Raw genomic sequence first — 17733 nt, forward strand, 5'->3', positions numbered from 1 at the left:
TAATCCCAGCTACTTAGGAGGCTAAGGCAGGAGAATCTCTTGACACCAGGAGGCGGAGGTTGCAGTGAGCCAAGATCATGCCACTGCACTCCAGCCTGGGCGACAGAGCAAGACTCTGTCAAAAAAAGAAAGAGGGGGAGAGAGAGAGAGAGAGAGAGAGAGAGAGAGAATCCACAAAATGGGGGAAAGTATTTTCAAATCATACATCTAATAAAGGACTTGTATGAGTATAAAGAATTCTTACAAGTTAGTAATAGAAAGACAAATAACTTGATTTAAAATGTGCAAGAGATTTGAATAGACATTTTTTCAAAGAAGATATATAAATGACTGATAAGCATGTGAAAAGATGTTCAACATCATTAGTCATCAGAAAAATGTTAATAAAAATCACAACAAGGTATCCCTTTACATCCACTAGGATGGCAAGAATGAAAAAGACAGACAATAGCAAGTGTTGGGGAGGTCGTAGAGAAATTGAAACACTTGTCCAATGCTGTTGGGAATGATGGGTGAGAGGGGAGGAGTACAGGGAGCAGGAAAGTTCTTTCTTGCCTGGACTTGGCACTCTCTGGGCTGAGTTCTCTGAGGGTGTGGCTGGCATAGTAATTTTGAGGACCTCCCTTCCCATCCCTGGTGGTCTCTTGTTGGCAGTTCTCACAAACTGGGCAAGTGCATTCTATTCTGGTGACTCAGTCTGTCTTCTCAGCTCCTTAAGCTCCTGCGTTCTGCCTCCAGCTTCTCTGCTGAGACCTGTCCATTCTTCTAGATAGTCCTACCAGACACCATCTAAGATGATCCCTATGGCTCTCTCTCTCCAACACTGCCAAAGCAAACCCTGCCATAAATACAGCTACTAACCTAAAAGCAAGTGTCCTTTGTTCTTCAGCTGGTCACGGTCCTTTTATCCTTTTGATTTTCAGGCAAAAAACTAACACTAGTTCACTTCTCCTCAATCCCAATATATTTCCAATTTTATTGTATTGATGTCTGAGAATGTGCTGAATTCATATCAAGTCTCTCTCACCAGGCTTTGAGCAGTAGCTTTCTCCAAAAATCTCCTTTAATCTCTGACAATATGACTCAATGTGGCTGAGCCATCTCACTGGTTCTCACATCTCTACTTTGAAATGTCTTTATCGTGGTCAGTCTAACAACTCACTTTGGAATATTACAGCTTTGATTTTCATGCCTCAACCAAAACTGAGCTAAGAAGAGTCCCATTTTTAACACATAAAAGTGTTCATACTATTGGCGGCACACACACAGTTTTATACTTCACACTTTTCACCTAAAATAGCTTCTATAATATTACATAACATGATTAGCATTTTAAAATCATGTCTACTAATTTGATAGGTGAAAAATAACATCTGGTTCTCCTAAGAAGATGTACAAATGGCTAGCAAGCACACGAACAGATGGGCAACATCATTAGTCATTAGGAAAATACAAATCAAAACCAAAGTGAAGGACCACTTCACTTCCATTAGGATGGTGAGAACTTAAAAAATGAAAACTAAGTTTTGGCAAGGATATGGAGAAATTTGAACTCTTACACATTGCTGATGGGAGTGTAAATGGTGCAGTCACTGAAGAAAAGAGCTTGGCAGCTCCCCCCAAAATTAAAGCTGGAATTACCATAAGACCCAGCAATTCTACTCCTAGGAACATACCAAAAGAATTCAAACAAATGTATGTATGTGCATAGTCACAGCAGTACTATTGACAACAGCGAAAAGATGGAAACAGCCCAAACGCCCATCAATGGATGAATGGAGAAACAAACTGTGGTATATCACAGAATGGAATATTATTCAACCATAAAAAAGGAAGGAAGTACTGACACATCCACCATGTGGATGAACCTCAAAAATATTATGCTAAGTGAAAGAAGCCCAATGCAAAAAGTTACATATTGTATGATTCCGTTGATATGAAATATCTAGAAAGAGATAGAACACAGACTGGTGGTTGCCAAGCACTGGAGGGAAGAAGCTGCTTAATGGATAAGATTTTCTTTTCAGGTAATTAAAATGTCTTGGAGTTAGAGGTCATGGCTATATAACATTGTGAAGGTGTGAAATACTACTCAATTGTTCATTTAAAAATGATTAGTTTTATGTTAATCTCACCTCAATTTTAAAAATCTGGTTAAATTTTCTTTTAAATTACTGGTGAGGTTGAATTGTCCACGATTTGCCATTTGTAAATGAAATTTTCATGTCCTTTGCCTATTGGAGTAGTTTTGTTGTTGTTGTTTTTTGTTTTTTGAGATAAAGCCTTGCTCTGTCACCCAGACTGGAGTGCAGTGGTACGATCTTGGCTCATTGCAACCTCCACCTCCCAGCTTCAAGCAATTCTCCTGCTTCAGCCTCCCAAGTAGCTGGGATTACAGGCGCCTGCCACCGCGCCCAGCTAATTTTTTTATTTTTAGTGGAGATGGGGTTTCACCATGTTGGCCAGGCTAGTCTCGAACTTCTGACTTCATATGATCCACCTGCCTCGGCCTTCCAAAGTGCTGGGATTATGGGCGTGAGCTACCATGCCCAGCTTGGAGTCATATTTTTAATGGATTTTAAATGTACATTTTACATACTAAGAATATTAACTTTTTGTCTTGTTATATTTCCCCTAGCCTATTGTTATTTATTATTTTTCATTTGCAGCAATTTTACATTTTTTTGATTAAAAAAAAGACGTTTTTCAGCTGCCTTTTCCACTGGCTTTAAGCTTTGAAATTTCTTCTTTTTTCATAGAACAGACAAGTATTAATCTATGTTTTTATATCTTGTAATTCTCCTTTAAGAAGTTTATGATGGTGATGTTTTTAAAGAGACAGTCTCACTCTGTTGCCCAGGCTGGAGTAGAGTGTCGCTATTATAGCTCACTATAACCTCCAGCTCCTGGCCTCAAGCAATCCTCTTGCCTCAGCCTCCTGAGTAGCTCGGACTTGCAGGTGTGCACCAACACACTCGCCTAATTTTTTAACAAAAATTTTTATAGAGATGGTGTCTCACCGTGTTGTCAGGCTGGTCTTAGAACTCCTGGCCTCAAGCAATCCTCTTGCCTTGGCCTCCTAAAGCGCTGGAATTACAAGCATGAGCCACCACACCTGACCACGGTTTGATTTTTTAAAATAAAATTAACATTAATCCAGTTATTATTTATTTGTGTTATGGTATGAAATGAAGACCTAGAATTTTCTCAAATGGCTGTTTAAGCAGCATTAAACAACAAATACAACAAAAACATTTTAAAAGTCTTTTTCCATACAGATTTGTAATATCTCTTTAATGTATATGGTGTACACTTGTACCCTTAATATGAAAAATTTAAATATTTGCAACTTTGAGGATTCTAATGACCCAGAAAGACCATAAATGCAATATTAAAAATTGCAGAATAATTTAAAATATACTTTATTTATACCTTTATTCAGGTATTCCTGAATGCTGATTTAAGTTAAAAATACGTGGGAACAGGCCACCTAGCACCTACATTTCAATGAGATTTTATTTTCACTCATCATAAAGTATTTAACGGGGGAAACTTACATCATATAAGGAGAGCAAAGTAGTGGTGAGGTCCCTCTTCAGCTGATTTCTCTCCTTCACAGGAATATTTTGTGGGAATCTGAAGTTTCTTGCTAGGAAAGGACAGTTGCTCTACTTCTGCCGCCCTTGAGAGTTTTGGAAAGGACTGTGCTATTTACCGTTTTTAGAGAGAGCCTATCATTCATGTGCTAGATGACCTATCACACATTCATCAGATTCTCTTTCGGGCCTGCGATGAGTAAAGGGAATGAGGTCAAGCCTGCCTGATAGAGGGATTTTTCCCCTACTTGCTTCCAGACAGTGTGTGTGGAAATATTCTAAACAGTTCCACTGCTCCCTAAAGTCTGGAGTTGGGAGCTACGTTCTCCATCTTACCCTGTGTAGAAGCTTCTTTTCTGCTCTCCTGTAGTAGTCTATTTGCACCGTTTCTCTAGGGATTGTGGATTGCAAGGTTTGTTAACTTGTTTTTTGAAAAGCAACAAATATCGTATGTATCAGTTTCACAGTATTTCCTGTTTTTCTCTATTTTGTATTTATTTTTGTTCTTTGGTTAGTGTCCATATTTTTACCTTTAAACATAACTCATTATATATAATTTATTTTACATAACATTAAAATTCTCAGTTTGGTCTCTACAACCAAGCATTTTTAAAGTCTTAAAAAAAGTGTTTTTTTTTTACCTACACATTATGTTATTGCTATATCTTTTTCTTATTTGTTTTTTGAGATGGGGTTGTGATGTGTGGCTCTGTCTAGAGTGCAGTGGCATAGTCATAGCTCACTGTAACGTTCAGCTCCTGGGCTCGAGTGATCCTCCTCCCTCACCCTCTCAAATAGATAGGATTACAGGCACGGGCCACCACACCTGGCTAATTTTTACTTATTTATTTATTTCTGTAGAAATGAGGTCTTCTCATGTTTCCCAGGCTGGTCTCAAACTCCCAGCCTCAAGCAATCCTCCCTCCTCAGCCTCCCAAAGCACTGGGATTACAGGCGTGAGCCACCGCACCCAGCCTGTTATTGCTCTGTCTTTTCAATGTTTTGGTATTGGTATTTAAGCATGTGGTGTGCAAAATCTATGTCAGGGGATTTACAGAGAATCTGTGCTTAAGCATATAACCAGTTTTTGTAAAACACATAAGCATTTCTATTTAACTCACTATAAATCTGTTAAACCTAGCCATTTGGATTTTGTAAAAAGAAATCAAAGCAACGATACTATTAAACATTCTAAATTTTGTTTGTACGCTACATCCTCATAATCTGGTGGTGGGATGATGCTGTCAACTGAGATGGCATCAGAATTCCTGGGTTTGAGCCTGGAGTGACGTGACCTAGAGCCAGTCTCTAATCTTTTGGGAGCTTAGCTTCTTTAACTGGGATAAAAGGCTGATGAGTTCTAAAACCTCTGAGAGCCTTTCCACCATTAATATTTTGTATTTTATTATTTTTACCCTTTTAACTTTATGTATTTTATCATTTTGAAGCATAAAATTCAATGTTTATGTTTTAATTATTTATTTGTACTAATTGCTGTATAATAAGCATTTAGTATATACTGCAAAAAAAAATGTAGGTAATATCCTTATCTGATTATTGTAACAGCCATGTTTGTTCGATAGCATCATTCCCATATTTTGGATTAGGAGGCTGAGGCTCAGAAGAGTGGCTTGTCTAACTCTCCCTGGAAGATACTGCTTCCCTGCAATGTTACTGATAGAAAAAAAAAAACTCCTTCTCCCAAACTGCATGAACCCTGCATCACTAGCATTTCATCATTACCCATGGTTTAATCATCACTCATGTTTGCATGTTTGCCTCCAAACCATAACACTTCTGCTCCCATGGGGGAAAAAAAATCATGCCAACTGATTGTAGATTTATTTAGATTGAAGCCATCTGGTTGTAACATTTTCATTTCTTCGCTTTGCAAAACCCCTGCCTTCTCATTCTCCTCCGTGGGGTTATCTATCTGCCTGCATCTCAGGCGGTTTCCTTCATGCCCTGCAGGTACAGCACAGCGTTCACCGCAGGCTGTCCACCTCAGCTCCTGCAATCTGTGGGCGGCTTCAACAGCCACGTGGACAGCACCACTGGCCCAAAGAAATGGACAGATAGTGATGAGAATTATGAAGAGAAAGAAATGGAGGGAGGCTGGGCACGGTGGCTCACGCCTGTAATCCCAGCACTTTGGGAGGCTGAGGGGGGCGGATCACGAGGTCAGGAGATTGAGACCATCCTGGCTAACACAGTGAAACCCCGTCTCTACTAAAAATACAAAAAATTAGCCAGGCGTGGTGGCGGGTGCCGGGAGGCTGAGGCAGGAGAATGGCGTGAACCCGGGAGGCGGAGCTTGCAGTGAGCTGAGATCGCGCCACTGCACTCCAGCCTGGGCGACATAGCCAGACTCTGTCTAAAAAAAAAAAAAAAAAATTGGGGGTAAGGGTGATAGAGAGGGATAGGGTTCTGCTATTTAACCACTGTGATAAAGTGGCATTTGATCAGATAACTGAACAAAGTGAGATAACAGGTCATGCAGATGCCTGGGAGAAGAACATTCCAGGGGAAGCCAATCACGTGCAGAGGCTCTGAGATAGGATGAGGCTTGGCAGGCTGGGAGAGAAGCAGGAAGGCCCTTGCAGCTGTGTGGTGGGTGAGGGAGGCAGGAAGAGAAAGGTCAGGGAAAGCAGGGAACACATCACGGCAGGCCCTACTGGAGAGACAGTGTCGCTTTGTAATAATGCAAATAGCTCCCAGGAAGACGACCTGGCTCCAAAGAAGTGTGCACACACGAACATCATGTGAAAACCCGTCTCCAGCCTCAGTAGGTACAGTTTGCACCTCAAAAGAGTTGATAAAAAAGAATAAACGTGCATGGGTAGCACACAGTCGGCAAGAGATAAATCCTGGAGGGATGAGTGAATACTTGGATACGTGAAGGCAGGGCCGCTGGCTGCTGCCTCACCTGCCCACACAACAGGATCCCACACTTGTGACTCAGGAGCATGCCTGGTTCAGGCAGCCACCTACATCACTTGGGGGTGTGGGGAACAGACAGGCTGACAGATAGCAAGCGCTGGCAAAGGGCCAGGAGAGGCAGGTGCACACATCCACAGTCACAGCTGAAAGTTTCAGGACAACTCTAAGAAACTTAGAAATAAAGTCGAATTCCATCAGTAAGAATATCAAAGATATGAACAAAATTATACACACACACAACCTACAATCAAAAAGAAAAAATATGCATTCTTTGAAAATACACATAGAAGGGCCATGTGTGGTGGCTCATGCCTGTAATCCCAGCACTTTGAGAGGTTAAGGTGGGAGGATATTGCTTGAGACCAGCCTGGGCAGCATAGTGAGACCCCATCTCTACCAAAAGTTAAGAAAATAGGCCAGGTGTGGTGGCTCATGCTTGCAGTTCCAACATTTGAGAGGCTAAGGTGGGAGGATCGCTTGACCCCAGGAGTTCGAGGCTGCGGTGAGCTTCAGTTACTCCACTGCACTCCAGCCTGGGTGACAGAGAGAGATCGTGTCTCAAAAAGAAAAAAGGTATAAAATACACATAGACATTGTGAAAAATTGACCCAGCTTAAGACACAACAGAAATTTCAAATTTCTGACCACAATACAGTTAAGTAGTAAGAAACAAAAAATAATTTTAAAAATCTCTTAAAATTGTTTGGAAACTTTCAAAATCACTCTTAAAAAAAACCAATCTGGATTAAAGAGGAAACCAAAAAGGCACCAGTGCCTAGGAAGTTTATAGGCCAGTTCTCTGCAAGTTCCCAAACACAGTTAATCTCTGTCTTATGTAAAGTTTTAGAAAAAAGGAAAAACCGTACGATTTGTTCTATGAGTCTGGTAAAGTGAAAAGTATAGGAATACGGTACAAAGAAAATCATAAACACATCTTACTTTTTTTTTTTTGAGACAGGGTCTCGCTCTGTTGCCTAGGCTGGAGTGCAGTGGCATGATCTTGGCTTACTGCAGCCTCCATCTCCTGGGTTGAAGCGATTCTTCTGCCTCAGCCTCCTGAGTAGCTAGGATTACAGGCATGCGCCACCACGCCTGGCTAATTTTTGTATTTTCAGTGGAGACGGGGTTTCTCCATGTTGGTCAGGTGGGTTTTGAACTCCCGACCTCAGGTGATCCACCCGCCTCAGCCTCTCAAAGTGCTGGGATTCTAGGCATGAACCATTGTGTCTGATCCACATCTTACTTTTGAACACAGATGTGATGCGTGTGCGCGGGGTGAGAAGGGGTGGAGAGCATGTGTGTGAGTGGGTGTTGGGAGATATTTACGTCTACATCTAGCGACTCTAGGGGAGCGTTTCTATGGGTATTATGTGGGTTTGAAAATTTTTGAAATAAAAAAAATAAGATTCCCCTTTTAAACAAAACCAATCTAAACCATAGTGTTATGGGGTGAACTGTGCTCCCCAAAACGATATTTTCAAGTCCCAGGAACTTCAAAATGTGTCTTGATCTGGAAACAAGGTCTTTGCAGATGCAATGAGGTCATACTGGGGTAGAGGGAGCCCTTCATTCAATGTGACTGGTGTCCTTCTGAGATTGGGTTGGGGGAGACACAGACACAGACACACAGGGAGGATGCCCGTGAACAGAGAGGCGGAGCTGGCAGCCACCGCCAGAAGCTGAGGAGACAGGGAAGGAGCCTCCCCTGCAGGTCTCAGAAGGAGTAAGGTCCTGGTCACACCTTGATTTTGGACCTCTGACCTCCAAAACTGGGAAAATATGAATTTCTGTTATTTCAAGCCACTTGGTTTGTGCTACTTCATTACAGCAGTCCTAGGAAACGAATACACATCAACATAGTAACTAAATGATAAGTCAGAATTATTCCCATGAAAGTCAAAAGCAGAAAGGATGCCTGCTACCGCCATTTCTAATCAACATTAGCGAGGTAGAAGGAAAATTATCTTCAGCTGATAGAAAATGCAAGCAACTCTACCCACCAACCACTAACAATTAAGAGTTTACTGAGGTTTCTATTTACGAGATCAAATATACCAAAAGATCTCATTCCTATGTACCAGTAATAATTTAAAAATATAACAAGAAGGTCCCAAATCACAATTTTTAAAACAACCAAAAAATCAAGATAAACAGAAATAAATCTTTGTACATAATATCTACAGAGCAAATGACAAAACACCAAAAGAATATAAAAGCAGATCTGAATAAATGCCCATAGGTGGGGACATTTATCATCAAAAAGATGTAAATTCTTTCCCATTTTAATCTATCATCTCTATACAATTTCAGTGAAAATCTCAACACGTTTTTCCTGGAACTTGATAAGACAATCCTAGTTAAGACATTTTGCAGAATGAAGTGGAAAGATTTGTCCCACAAATCTTCTTATCAAGAAAATAAGAAGATATAAAAACTTCTTATCAACCTGTACTAATCAAGAGATAGCGTGATTAGCCTAGAAAGACAAAAATACCATCATAGAGCAGAAGAGAGATGCTGGAGATAGACCCAGGAATATACAGACATTTGATAAAATGATAAAAATAGCATTGCAACCAATGAAGAAACGGTGGACTATTCAATGAACGGTGTGGGGAAAATTGGCTATTCATTCTAAAAAAATTACATTACATTCTTAACTTACACCGTTCCCAGAACAAATAGTTCCAGGTAGACTCAAAGTTTAATGTAAAAACCAATTTTTTTTTTTTTTTTTTTTTAACATGAGGAAGAAACTAGAGAAGAGTATCAGGCCGTGCGCAGTGACTCATGCCTGTAATCCCAGCACTTTGAAGCTGAGACAGGCAGATCACCTGAGGTCAGGAGTTTGAGACCAGCCAGACCAGCCTGACCAACATGGCGAAAGCCCGTCTCTACCAAAAATACAAAAATTAGCCGGATGTGGTGGTGGGTGCCTGTAATCCCAACTACTCAGGAGACTGAGGGAGACGGGGTTTCACTGTGTTAGCCAGGGAAATGGGCTTTTTGGTGAACTTAAATACTTAAAAAATTTCTGGCCAGGAACAGTGACTCACGCCTGTAATCCCAGCACTTTGGGAGGCCGAGGCAGGCAGACCACTTGAGGTCAAGACTTTGAGACCAGCCTGGCCAGTATGGTGAAACCCCATCTCTATTAAAAATACAAAATATTAGCTGGTTGAGGTGGTAGGCACCTGTAATCCCAGCTACTTAGGAGGCTGATGCACAAAAATCACTTAAACTCAGGAGGTGGAGGTTGCAGTGAGCCAAGACTGTGCCACTGCACTCCAGCCTGGGCAACAGAGTGAGACCCTGTCTCAAAATAAATAAATAAAATTTTGCTGAACATAAGACACCCCCAGAGAAGAAGAAAAGATAGGCTGGAGCCTGAGGACCGATATTCTCAGTATTCATCATATAGAATTTCTGTTATAAGGACATGTGTGAATCAATAACAAAATGACAAACAACACATTAGAAAAAGTGGCAAAGGATATGAACAGATAAATCGACAGAAAAACGATCTGTAAGCAATCTATGAAAATAGGAAAAAAGTCGATGGCCAGTAATACCAAGAAAAGAAAACGTAGCCTATTTTTTGGCCAACTGTGGCAAACATTAGAAAGACGGGTCATATTCAGCTCTGGCTGCAGAGAAAGGGCACTTTGTCTGTGTGATGAGACCGTTAATCGGTGAAACTTTTCAAGGACAATTTGGCATTATTTTTCAAAATTTAAAATAAAAATTCCCTTTTTCCCAGCAATTCCACTTTTAGGAATTTATCTTATAGGCACAATCAATCACATAAAGATACATATTCATGAATTGTAACTCCTGCATTTTTTAGGTAATAGTAAAAAAGAAAAATAACCTATTCAGAAATGGCTAAAGAAGTTATGACAATCAATTATAAAATCCATATGGGCTGGGCGCGGTGGCTCACACTTGTTATCTCAACACTTTGGGAGGCCGAGACGGGCGGATCATTTGAGGTTAGGAGTTAGAGACCAGTTTGGCCAACATGGCGAAACCCCATCTCTACTAAAAATACAAAAAAATGAGCTGGACGTGGTGGCGCCCACCTATAATCCCAGCTCTTGGGGGAGGCTGAGGCAGGAGAATCGCTTGAACCTGCCAGACAGAGGTTGTAGTGAGCTGAGATTGCACCACTGCACTCTAGCCTGGGAGACAGAGCGAGACTCCATCTAAAAAAAAAAAAAGAAAAAAGAGAATCCATAAGAAATATCATACAACACAGCAATTCAAAACTGAAGTAAGTCTGAAGTACTGTCATGGGAAAAGTTCCAAAAATTAAAAATAAAAGAGTAAGTCTCAGGACAGTACAGATAGTATGATTCCACATATTTAAAAATCCCAGGCCAGGCACAGTGGCTCACGCCTGTAATCCCAGCACTTTGCGAGGCTGAGGTGGGCAGATCACTTGAGGCCAGGAGTTAAAGAGCAACCTGGCCAACATGGCAAAACCCCGTTTCTACTAAAAGTACAAAAATCAGCCGGCATGGTGGCAGGCACTTGGAATCCCAGCTACTTGAGAGGCTGAGGCAGGAGAATTGCTTGAACCCGAAAGGAGGAGGTTACAGCTTGCGCCATTGCACTCCAGCCTGGGTGACAGAGGGAAACTATCTCAAAAAAAAAAAGAAAGTAAAATAAATAAAAATCCTTAACCCTGTGTATGTACATGTACATATATATATATAGTGTATATATATATATGCATAAAAACAAGGGTCTGCAAAGATGCACTCCATATTGTGTTTGGTTTCTTGGGTTTTGGACAATGAACATGTATTATCTTTGCAGTTAAATAAGAGAATGTGTCCACCAATCAGGCCAACATGGAAAAAGAGAATCCAATTTTGCTCGGCCTTCCATTCCTGAAGGAGGTGTTTCCTGCTAAGGAGCGGGGACATTTCATCAGCTTGCAGTGCAGCCTGAGGAATGCCCTTACAAATGATTCGCCTCCTGTGGTTCCAGCTCAGTGTTCTGCCAACATTAACCTACATGTGGCCGGAGGCATGATCGTAGCAGGCATGGGCCCCGCAAGCTGCTCAGATGCTCCTGGGACTCAGCCGCCCAGCAGCGTTGATAGCCAATGGCTCACAACAGAGTCCCTCCCCAGGGGCTGTCCTTGGCCAGCCATGGCTACCATGTCCAAGGTCATACCTGCTCCCAGGGGAGGGTGGTGTTCCTATCCAATGACTATCCAATGACTGGTCCATGCCTGGTCTCCTTACCTGGAACTGGGATCCCTTTGAATGGCTCTTGAGGCAGCTCTGGGAGTGTGCTGCTCAGATGTCCCTTCACAAGAACCTGCTGCGGGGGATGGATCTGAATGCTTCCCCCTGCCAAAGCTTTTGGATCTACTGAAGCTCATGCCAAGGTCATGCCGTTCCCAGGGTGCTCCCACCCAATGACTAAGCACAGTGTGTGGGTGGTGGTGGGGAGGAAATGGAGATGCGCCACCCAGTTCCAATGCAGGTCTCCCTAACAGGCAACCTTTGCAATGGGGCTCTCGCTAGCCCACTGAGCCTTTCTGAGACACGCACCTTGTCTGAAGCTCTTCAAGGTAAACCTCCTTCCTTCTCTTTCCTCCTCCATGTGTGTCAGGCCAGAAGCATCAGCTCACACTTTTTCTTCTGTTCTCCTATCTCTTGCCCCATAAACTCCTTCTCTTGTCGTTTCATTGTGGGGTCCTGGCTTCAGAGCTCCCCGTGGATGAGCGCTGCAGCTCCCTCCCGACCGCCCCACCCCCAGTCTTGCTCTCCTCACTCCTGTGGCTCCCAGTGGACCCCCTGTGGTTGAAACTCCATCTCAGAGTTTGTCCTGGGGAACTCAGCCTGTGAGAAGGGCTGACATTAAGGTCCCTGTGAAAGAATATCTTCAACCCAAAATAGCAAATTGACATTTTAAAGCAGAACGCTTTCAGAGGCAAAAGAAGATTAAAGGCTCGTATGGCTGGAATAGATTTCCAATCTTCTGTTGAAGCAGACAGAGACACAGAAGGTCTCCCTCCGGAGGAGTCCAGCTCAGAAGGGAAGATCTCTGTGACGCCGTCACTGGCTCTTGTCCCCAGGAATATTCCTACCTGAAGCATGAGAAGCTCCAATCAGCCTTGCTCGGATCAGTCCCTCTCTCTTTTTGTTTCTTATTATTTTAATCTTTCCCCGAAAAGTTTCCAGGTGATAGTCTAGCTTTTCTTTCAAATCATCTGGAAAAATATTCAACACATGAGAATGTATAAACCGCAACTATAGAAATTGAAACGGTGTATCATCATTATGACTTATTCCTAAAATCCATGCTATTCCACAGAAGTTCTAACTTTAAAAGACAATTTTGGAGCCAGGTGTGGTGTCTCATGCCTGTAATCCCAGCACTTTGGGAGGCCGAGGCAGGCAGATCACTTGAGGTCAGGGGTTCGAGACCAGCCTGGCCAACATGGTGAAACCCCCTCTCTACTAAAAATATAAAAATTAACCAGGCGTAGTGGTGGGCGCCTGTAATCCCAGGAACTCGGGAGGCTGAGGCAAGAGAATCGCTTGAACCCGGGAGGCAGAGGTTGCAGTGAGCCAAGATGGTGCCACTGCACTCCAGCCTGGGCAACAAGAGCGAAACTCCATCTCAAAAAAAAAAAAAGATAGAATTTTTATCCTATTTAAGGGAGAGAAACAAAAGTGATTCATTATAAAAATCAACTGTAAGTATTTTTCTGTTTCGTTTTTGTTGAGACAGGGCCTCATTCTGTTACCAACGCTGGAGTGCAGTGGCATGATCATAGCTCACTGCAGCCTTGACCTCCTGGGATCAAGCAATCCTCGTGCCTCAACACCCTGAGTAGCTGGGACTACAGGTGTGCATCACCACACCTGGCTAATTTTTAAATTTTTTGTAGTGATAGAGTCTTGCTATATTGCCCAGGCTGGTCTTGAACTCCTGGCCTCAAGGGATCCTCCCACCTCGGTCTCCCAAAGTTCTGGGATTATAGGTGTAAGCCACCATGTCTGGCCCTGTAAATAATATTCTATGGTTCTAGTGAAATATCTCTATTTTAGTAAATGACTATTAACATTTTAATAGAAAAAGCATGCATCATAGAGCTTTGGCACAATCTGGGTTTGCTACTATCTGTGCTTCTAATTTTGTAGTAGCTCTTTGGAAAGTTATCGAACCACTAGAGTCTTAGTTTCGTCAGCTCAGAGAAAGGATGACCATCGTGTTCCTGGCAGTACTCTAGTATGAGGAAGAAGAAATATATCACCCAGTACAGAGCCTGGCACCCAACAGTCACTTAATATTTGGAGGTTAATATGATGATGATAAAGGAGGCTGGGACCAGGTGAGATGGATGCAGGTGCCTCAGAGGTCTAAATTCCTAAGTCCCAGCAATCCGGGTCAGGAGCAAGTTCAACGGGAACAGGTTCATGGTAATCTCAGCAGAAGGAGGGATCTCCTTCCTTGTTTTTAAAAAGAGGCAGGGATACAAGCTGTACAGCTGTGCTTGCAGGCCTGGGCAGCATCTTAGCTCAAAGGTCTGCAGACACCTCACTCACATCCAGGATGTAGGAGGCAGTAGGAGGAAGGAGAAGTGGGATGCCATGAGCCAGACCCTGGAGGAGATAAAGGCAATTGAGGCAGCAGCAGTCACTGACATGAAGTGGAGGGCGTGGGGTTTTCAGAAGATAGTCATGCTGTTGGCTTGCAGTCTAGAGGGACCAGGACTACAGGAAAAGTGGATGGCAGCAGGTCATGGACAGGCCATTTGTGTAACTCAGTGGGGGCAGTTCCCTGGGCCCCTGGCCCTGCTCCCCCAAGCTGAGGAGTCTATCGGCCTTACCTATGAGTGTCAGCTGCAAAGACAGGGTTTTGTTGAAGAAATTGTCCTTAAACCCATGATGAAGTCACTGTGAATTAAAGGAGGAAGGTGTCAACCCGATCTCCAGCAGAGCCTAGAACACCCTAATCCTGCGTTTGAGGCTCTGCGTGGGTCAAAGGCTCAGATCAAGGAGGAGAAGCAGAGGTGTCTGGTTGGGCAGTACAACCGCATGTTAGCAGTAGCGACCCCCTAGTCTCTTATAAAGGGGACCACAATGTATGATGAATTTATAAGAAGGTTGACAGATCTTATGGCCTATATGTTTGTGTCCCCACCAAAATTCAAAGTGCCCCTCAGTATGATGGTATTTGCAGGTGGGGCCTTGCAGGGGCATAATTGGGTCATGGAGCTAGCTTGACAACATGAGGACATAGCAAAAAGATGACTGTCTAGCACCCAGGAAGAGGGCCCTCTCTAAGAACTCGACCCTGCTGGCACCCTCGCCTCAGACTTCCAACCTCCAGGACTCTGAGAAATAAATGTTTGTTGTTTAAGCCACCCCATTTGTGGTGTTTTGTTACAGCAGCGAAGCTGACTAAGACACCAGATATGTCTCTAAATTCATGGTGTGCTTCTGAAAGGCTGGGGGAGGTATCCATCCCCTGGTCATTCCTGGCACTGTGTCCCCATGGCAGCATCCTTGTACTTCTGGGAGAAAAGTTAGAATTCCACAATCTGTCAGGTTATCCCAACCTGTCCCCTGCTGGTGGCTTTCCCGGTGACTTCTTGCCCAGCAAGTTGCCAAACATGCTGCTCCGTCTTTTGAACAGATGAGGCAGCGTGGGTCACAGGGGCAGCAGGGAAGCCAGGCCCTCACTCCACACTCTTCCCATGCACGAGGCTAGAAATAGACAGTCCTGTGCCCTCAGACATTGGTGACCCCCTTAGAAACAGTGTTATTTATGATAGGTGCCTGGCCAACATCTACATTTCCACCACACAACTGCCAGTGACTTGAGTCACATTCGGGAGTCACCTAGAGTCACTTTCCCGCAGGGTGAACCTCATGAGATGGCTTCTTTCTCTGCCTGTTCTTCCTACTGCTTCTCCTCATTTTTTTGTTTCTGAGCTCATAGTGGGTCACATTTACAGTGGATTGGGTTGACTTTCAGCCTGAAACTTACTTAATATTGACATCATTGCTTTGGTACTCCTAGCTTGCCTAAGGTTTATACTCCATTGTAAATTAGATGAGTGATTTCAAATTCTAAGTGTAGCTAACTAGTGCTAGTATCACAATTCTTTAAAACCCATAAGCATGAAAGAATATGCTCTTAACAGTGGTTGGTCTGATTCCACTTCTTTCATGGAATTCCTAGATCATCTTATTTTCCTGCATTAAGCCCTTAATAGCTCCTCATAGCTTCAAGATAAAATTCAAATAATGCCCTTTATGAGCAGTTATCCCCCTGCCCCGCCTTTTTTAAAGTGATGGGGTTTGCCATGTTGCCAGGCTGCTCTGGAGCTCCTGAGCTCAAGGGATCTGCCCACCTTGGTCCCCCGAAGTGCTGGGATTACAGGTGTGAGCCACCAGGCTGGGCTGGGAGTTCCCTTTTAATAACTTTGGTTTTGCCCACCTTCCTCCTGCAACTCTATACTGATATATAAACTACATAAAATATGGTAGCATGTATTTCAAGCTCACTATGTCTTCTCTTGCCTGTGGGCCTTTGCAGTGCTGCTTAAGCTACTTAAAACACCTTTTCCTTCCTCTCCACCTGGAGCATTACAACTCATCATTCAGACCTCAGTTGACATGTCACTTCTTCCTGAAGTTATCTCCAAGGATGTGGCCAGTGCCCCTATGTTTAGCTTGTGGAAGCACCGCCCCTCCACCCCTCTGCCATGAGCCCAAGCACAGGGCCCAGGTCTCACATGCCCACCATGCACCAAGAGCCCCTCGTGCAGTGCCTGCTCCAATACCCACCAAAAAGATTCTTTGTCCCCTAGTGCAGTGCCTGCCCCAACACCCACCAAAAAGATTCTTTGTACAAAATACTCAAGTGCCATCAGGGAGAGCACTACCTTCAGAGTGGATTAGATGGACGGGCACAGTCGCTTACACCTGTAATCCCAGCACTTTGGGAGGCTGAGGCGGACAGATCACTTGAGGTCATGAGTTCCAGACCCAGCCTGGCCAACATGGTGAAACCCTGTCTCTACTAAAAATACAAGAATTAGCCGGGCTTGGTGGCGCGCACCTGTAATTCCAGCTGCACAGGAGGCTGAGGCAAGAGAATCACTTGAACCCAGGAGGCAGAGGTTGCAGTGAGCTGAGATAGTACCACTGCACTCCAGCCTGGGTGACAGAGTGAAACTCCATAACAACAACAACAACAACAACAACAACAACAACAAAATAGATTAGATAATGAGTGTTCTATCTTACCAACTTCGCTCATGTCATCTACCAAAATAATTTCTTCAAGAAAATAGTGTGGCGTGAGGTTCATGACACTGGACACGGTCCGAAACAAGGCATGAAATTCTTCATTATGGAAGCAAATGACAATGCTGGCAGTCGGGAGGCGGGCTGGGTAATGTTTTTGGAGACACCTGCAGGCAGAAGTAACATGAAGAAAACAATCCATCTAAATGCCTTGGATATTTTGTCATCTCATTCAAACACCTCTTCTTATTTGCATCTTTTTGACTCTTTCCTCCAATTGATCATTATGGTAGTAGGTGACAGTATATCTAAAATTACAAAAAAGTATTTAACTTCTTATGTTGTTCTAGTATTTTCTGAATCATTTCCTCCTTCTTAATGTCAGTAATAATTACTCTTTCCTGAGACTGTGTTGGTAATCTTAGTTCTATTTTAAACATAGTATAAACACAAATTATATTCATATATTAGCTTCTGTTATAAAAATGAATTAGTTTTATCTCTCTTTTTTTGCTGTCACCACGGCAGAACAGATAAAAATGAATTACTAAGCTCGCACATTAAAAGGTATACATTAACTTTATTGTGCTATCTTCAGAGAAAACTCCAACTTTATTCTTGTATTTGTGGAGTCCATCACAACAAAAAAGTGTAGCAGATATGGTCTAATTGGATTTCTTCTGAATATGTGACAAAATGCTTTATTTCATTTATTTTTATTTTTATTATTATTATTTTTTGAGATGGAGTTTCACTCTTGTTGCCCAGGCTGGAGTGTAATGGTGCCATCTTGGCTCATGGCAACCTCTGCCTCCTGGGTTCAAGTGATTGTCCTGCCTCAGCCTCCCAAGTAGCTGGGATTACAGGCGCACGCCACCACGCCTGGCCAATTTTTTGTGTTTTTAGTAGAGACA

At 43.0% G+C, this 17733-nt stretch overlaps 1 protein-coding gene across 1 annotated transcript in view; it reads right to left on the reverse strand.

Moving 5' to 3' along the window:
• Nucleotides 1-17733, reverse strand: part of GALNTL5 (polypeptide N-acetylgalactosaminyltransferase-like 5) — a 57142-nt gene that overhangs the window by 28462 nt on the left and 10947 nt on the right. The window contains exons 3-4 of the mRNA XM_011984368.1: nt 16820-16986; nt 12643-12765 (exon numbers count right to left, since the gene is read on the reverse strand). Coding sequence (XP_011839758.1) covers nt 12643-12765; nt 16820-16986 — 290 coding nt within the window. The remainder of the gene's footprint in view (nt 1-12642; nt 12766-16819; nt 16987-17733) is intronic.

The sequence above is a fragment of the Mandrillus leucophaeus genome, unplaced genomic scaffold, assembly GCF_000951045.1.
Source record: "Mandrillus leucophaeus isolate KB7577 unplaced genomic scaffold, Mleu.le_1.0 Scaffold266, whole genome shotgun sequence".
Lineage (NCBI taxonomy): Eukaryota > Metazoa > Chordata > Mammalia > Primates > Cercopithecidae > Mandrillus > Mandrillus leucophaeus.